The 6464-nt window shown below is 29.2% G+C and overlaps 1 protein-coding gene across 3 annotated transcripts in view; it reads right to left on the bottom strand.

Annotated features, from left to right (window-relative positions):
* LOC110021571 (MADS-box transcription factor 21-like) overlaps positions 1-6115 on the bottom strand; it is a 16324-nt gene extending 10209 nt beyond the window's left edge. Inside the window, exons 1-2 of one of the 3 annotated variants that reach the window (XM_020720113.1) lie at positions 6033-6115; positions 5516-5739 (exon numbers count right to left, since the gene is read on the bottom strand). In XM_020720113.1, coding sequence (XP_020575772.1) covers positions 5516-5697 — 182 coding nt within the window. In that variant the 5' untranslated portion in view covers positions 5698-5739; positions 6033-6115. The other 2 variants (XM_020720114.1, XM_020720112.1) reach the window with 2 other exon arrangements.
* Between the last annotated feature and the right edge of the window lie 349 nt (positions 6116-6464).

Here is a 6464-nt window from a genome sequence, read left to right on the forward strand (position 1 = left end):
TATATATATATACATTCACTAAAAATTTTATGTTTTTCTCTAGAATTGTTTTAAATAATGTATAATGCTATTTGGATCATGTTTGGATCCTTATATTCATGATTTTCCAAGGAACTTTGTCTTCTACCCTTGAGTGTATTAAAAGGGTAATATTTTTTTCAATCAAGTATGATGTAGTATCTAACATTAATCTTTTATTTGAAATATGCTTGGTTCCATATATTAATAGTTTTTTAATGAATTTTGTTTTATAGGCATGAGGGAACAAAGACAATACAAATTTTTTTCTATGAGAATTTGATGTAGTGCTCTAGAATAATTGACCAAATGTTATTATATGAGTCTTCAAACTAACCTCATTTGCCTAAGAATTTCATCCTGCACATAAGCGGGATCAAGCCCATGACCCTAGAAGTTTTGCAAACTCTGTCAACCAAAGAGTCACGGTAGGCGGTACAAAATTATTTTAGATAATGTATTATGCTATTTGAATAATGATTGGTTTTATATATTAATGATTTTTCAGTTTTTATTATTAATTAGCATGAGGGTACGAAAAAATTACAAAAAAATGTACAAAGAGCGTACAAATCTATTTTTCAAGAAAAACTTTTATGTAGTTGTCTATTTTATTTTAAACAATGTATTTTGCCTTTTTAAACATCTTTTGTTCCATTTATTTTGGTATGAGAAGAAGTGTGCAGAGGCCAAAGTAAAGAAGTATAATAAGTAGAAGCGAAGAGACGTAATATTAGAAGAGAAAAGAATTAGAAGAAGTAGAAGAGAAAAGAAGTTGAAGAAGTAGAAGAGAAGAGAGGAACAAAACTTATAATGATGTTTGACATGGCTGAAGAGTATCACCCATGGGGAAGCAGATAATAGAGATCACCAAAATGGGAGAACAATTCAAGGTGAGGGAGTGATGGATTTCTCTGTCTATAGACAAGGGAGGGGTTAAAATAAGGAGAGGCGGTGGTGGCCAAAGGGTGGAGTGATTGACACTTAAAAAATTGAGTTTAAGCCCCTCAAATCGCTGGTGGCGTGGTCACTTTGTCGGCTAGTTTAATTACATATGTTCTCAACTAGGGTGGAGTAGCGCGAGGGGCCTCAAAGGCCCCTTGGCTTTGCCTTGTGCAACGCTGAAGTGCTCAAAGAAGCCTTGCAACTCTAAATCATCTTGCGACTTAGGCGTGTCAGAAGCGGTGTGGCCACGCCAAAGTATGTTGTAGTTGTATTGGCCAGGCTTTAGTTTCTAAGGGATTTTTAGCTTGCTTCTAGCTTGGAAACCTCGACATAGTAAAATGTCCTCCCTTGGAGGATGTGTGGATATTTTAATCAAGAAATGGTTGACAAAAAATGAGGTTAACACTCTCTTTGAACCCTCAAGCCTATAAGAAAATTTTCTTCGAAAAAAATCAATTTATGAAACAACATATGATTCAAAGAGCATTATATAAAGCTTAAAAAAATTCTAAAGCACTACATATGATTTTTAGTGAAAAAAATTGTCATTTCTGTATGTACCTTCAAGTCTATAAGAGAGTTCATTGAAAAATTATTATTATTTGAAAGAAAACTTGCTTAAAATAAGGCATCGTTTAAAAAATTTAGAGGACTAGAAAAGCATAATCCTTGGAAAATATCCATTGTAGTCTTATATTTTTCAATCAAAGGTCATTGAAAACCATTAATTTGTGAAAGAAAACATACTTAAAATAGCATAATACATAGTTTTAAACAAAATAAAATGGCTACAAAAGCTATTTTCTTGGAAAAATAGAGTTAGAACCAAACTAAATCCTTCTTATACCCTTAAAATGGTCGTGCAAATTCATTTAAAAACCATCAATATATGGAACCAAACGTGCTCAACATTGCTTAATAGATTGTTTAGAACAAAACAATATGAATACATAAGATATTCCCTTGAATAATATGTTTGTACCCACTTTATACCATATTTGTACCCTCGTGCTTATTATGTTTATATCCATAGCAATAAGAGACTTAAAAACTAAGCCAAAATTCAGAAATCGTTCGAAATCATTATATATGAAAGTAATGTGAGTATAAAATATTAAAATATAGTATTTCATTTATTACCAGCCGAAGAGTATAAGTGATCATCCTTTTAACAGTGAACTAAGGAATTTATCCCTCGTGCAAACTTCAAGCATGAGGGTATTTGAAATTATTAACCAACGTCGCACAACTTCAGGTTGAGTCGGGCTCAACGTCATTATTTGCTGATTTTGAATATGTATGCGAGTCCCAAATGAGCCAACCACAGATCAATATGCTATTAGGTCTGGATGTAGATCTTCATTCTGTGTCTAGACATGGTATTTCCTATTAATCACTGAGGAGTTAATTATTTTTATGATTTTGTGTACTCTCAATGAAGATGTTTATATTTTGCATGAGCATGTTATTACATTAAATTACCACCCTCCCGTATAATTGTCCGTTGTTTGATTTCATGCCAACAATAATTAGAAAAATTATTATTATAAATTCTACATATAACTTTGGATATTTTTTCTATTAATAGTATTTAAAACCAATATTTTAAACTCTGATAACCCGTGCCATAACTACCAAGTCAAAATAAAAAATGATCATTCTTATAACTAATGAGTTAATATATGAAGGGGCTATTTGGTAATGAATTTAGAAAATTTTGTAAATCCTAATTTACTAAATTCTACTATCTTTAAAATTCCGTAAATGAAGGATTTAATAAAATTGAAAAGAAATTGAGAAGCAACTAAATTTACTAAATTCAAAATTTAAAAATTATCTTTTTTTTTTCTAATTAATAAATTTTAAGTTAAATTTGACTTAAATTCACTACCTGACAACCGTGAAGACTGTTATTTGTTGAGGTGTTTGGTGTTTAGTATGTGATTAACGTTGTCTCATAACAAGAGCTAAGGCTTTCTATAGTGATTGTTGATGCACCTAATATGAGCCAAGGTGATCTTTATCGATCATTACTGATCTTAATACACTTTAAATGAATAAATGATGTTCTAGGATTTTTTTTTTATTTTTTAGTGTTGTGTAATTGAGTTCAACCTGTTATATCCTATAAGATGGTTTGAAAGTTGTACATGATTTGGTTCACAACTCCACTAGCCAACTTAATTTTCAAGGAAATAATTTCTTAATTTAAAAAAAAAATGACACAACGCATGAAACTGGTTTTAAATTTTATCTCAAGTTTATTTAAGAAGTTTTAAATATGTATATTTTCATTTGAACATTAGCACTAATTATCATTTTGGATGATATTTGATTTGAAATTTGAGTTAAATAAGTTCACAAAAGGATTTAATTTGAATTATAATTGATGTGTTCTTCATTTTAAAAACCTTATTTCTATAAATAATTGAAATTATTAATGATGAATTAAAAATTAAAATAATATATAAAATGTTGTTGCTATTAATCTCTTCAAATAAGAAATTCAAATTGTTGCAAAAAGAATATATATTATTAAGATTACCATGAGAAAATAAATATTACAACACGATTATACTTACAAAAATAAGTACAGAATAACAATAAAATTTCATATCTTCTCTCATGATTTTATACTAGATTTGATTTCGTGTGGTAGCGCTAGTGATATATATATTGATGCATATATAGAACAATAATTATATAATATAGTGTTATGATATCATTGCATTTTTTATATTTGTTGTTTTCTTTATTTACAATGCTACTTGTTTTTATGAAATGCACTTTTTTGCTCCCATGAACAGCCAAATGTGAAGTATTGTGTGAGATATTATGAAAAAAAGTCCTTCGATCTATTAGGAACATCAAAATTTCTATTTAATCAAGCATAATTTTTTAAAATGATGCAAGAATTACAAGACATTATAAAAGGGTCAAGCATGAGCTCAGCTTGATTTGGCTCAGTTCAAATTTTTGCCTGAACCAACTCAAAATGTTTTGATCAACCCTTAACAATATGAGTTTTGAAATATAACCATGAGTTTATAGGTGCTTATACAAACGGTCAAATTTGAACTTAAATAGCTCTAGCTTATTCTGATAGACTAGTCATCTTCGTCTTACAATCCTATGGCTCGAATGAAGAGAACCCCCCTCCTTTATGAAAACAGTTATCGTCAGACATTCATTGCGTGTTTGATAACAAAAGTTCAAAGTTTCATTCAATTTCTACACTTCTTAAGCCTCATTATATTTGTGAATTATTTGTTTATAAATCCTCCACTTAGCTAGAGAAGTAGACGCAACAAAAAAATTCTAAACATAGATGCACTTTTTTGTTGGATCCATACTAGGGCAAGTCAAGAAGCTTGTGGTTAGGTTGGCCATTAGGTTGGTAGGGACAAATTTTATTCAATCCTGATTTGCAAATTAAATTCAAGATAGGAAGACATTTTCTCAATATGTTGTATTACATAAATATGATAATTATAATATAATATGATCAAAATAGACTTAAAATATTTAAATAGTTTTAAATTTAGTTTATTTTGGGATAATTCTTAATAATTCTTGAAACTTTGGAGATGATTTTAAACATATGCATGAAATATTAAAGGTATTTTTATTTCACAAATATCTTTGACGCATACCGTTGTTAAAAATATTACAAGTAAGAAAATGAATCGATCAATCCAAAATGATTCTAACTCAATTGAACCATTTTGTTGTAAGACTAAAATTATTATTATCTTATTTTTTATATTTCAAAAGAATTTAGAGTCTTATTTTTAAAAATTGATTCATATAAAAGCTATGGGAGAATCAAATTAGTTTCCGAAACATTTAGAAACATAAAATTTTGGTAAATAATGGATAACAAATTCCTAGATTATTGAGAGGAAGCCAATAAATCAAAATTTAAAAAAACTTGATTTGATTGCTAAGCATGATTATTTAAATTTAATTATAATTATTTTGAAAATCATCCTTTTCTTTGTATTTCTCTAAATAGGATGATAAATGCTAGCCAGTATTTTTTTTGTCCGATTTTCAAGACAATAATTTGGAATTTTTTTATTATTTAGTAATTAGATACTCCTATCATCATAACCAAATGAGGCGTAAAACCAATTTAAATCATAGGAGTTGAACATTGAATTCATCAACACTATATTTGATATTCTCTCTCATTCTAAAATTCACTCAATAATTTCTCTTTATCAAACATTTATAATATATTTTATTTTCAGATCTACTTCCTTATCCTCCTGCATCGTCATTCTACAATCTATAATATATCATGTTAACTGCCCTTATATGCCAAACTGTATAATTTTAAATATAAAAAGGTAGCACAATGCAAATATGCAATCACCTTATAATAACTATAATGCATAATATTAAAAATAATAATAATAATAAACAATAATTGTAATTATCGCAAAATGATAAACACATACATATATATATATATATATATATGTCAGAATAATTGGAAAAAATGGAGCTAAAACGAAAATTAAGGTTAATTAAAAAAAAAAAAAAAAACCTGTGACTAGAATACTCATAGAGGCGGCCGCGGGAGGAGAAGATGATGAGAGCGACTTCAGCGTCGCAGAGGATAGAGAGTTCGTAAGCTTTCTTCAACAATCCATTCCTTCTCTTGCAGAAAGTCACCTGTCTGTTTGTTGTGCTCTCTATCCTCTTTATCTGTATCTTCCCTCTCCCCATCTCTCGAATTCAATCTCCTATTTTTCTTCTCGATCCCTAAAACTGAAATATATATATATATATTAGGCCTGAACCTTTTTAGGGTTAGGGTTAGGTTAAGGGTTTCATAAACAGCATCAGTTTCTACAACAAGAAAAATTTACAGCTTGAATATAGAGAACACAAATTAACTATATAACAGCTGATTTTGCTTGCTTAACTTCCTTTTTCATTTTAGGATTGAGCATACTTTCTTCAGAAGCCATGGCTTCTCATGTGATTCTGAAGACCGACATCTTCAGTTCAATTTTAGTCCGAGAAAGAGAGGGAGAGAGAGAGAGCAGATGATGGCTTACCAAATGGGAAGGGTGAAGCAGCTTTAACCCTAGCCTGAAAAGGAAGAAGAAGATGGAAGACGAGTTCCAAGAAATGCTGGAACTGGGACTATGCATGGCTATCGTATGGGTTCTCTGTTGTTTCCTTTTAAAGGAACCCATGGATTTATGATGTACTTGCGGAACATGTTAAAACATATGTTAGTTATGAATGAAGTTTAACTAGACGTTGCAAATTATTGATTAATCAAGTTTAAAGGCTCCAATATAAATTAAGGTTCTTTATTAATTTATTCCAAATTATCATAACATAATAATATTAAATTCAGGTCAACAGATTAATATTATATATTAAGGTTCCAGTTCATAAATTATCATAAGCAAATTAAGGCTAACTGTTATATTAATTAAATAATAAAAATTTAGACTAATTAATTAATTTAGTTTAGACTC

The sequence above is a fragment of the Phalaenopsis equestris genome, unplaced genomic scaffold (genome assembly GCF_001263595.1).
Source record: "Phalaenopsis equestris unplaced genomic scaffold, ASM126359v1 Scaffold000135, whole genome shotgun sequence".
Classification (NCBI taxonomy): domain Eukaryota; kingdom Viridiplantae; phylum Streptophyta; class Magnoliopsida; order Asparagales; family Orchidaceae; genus Phalaenopsis; species Phalaenopsis equestris.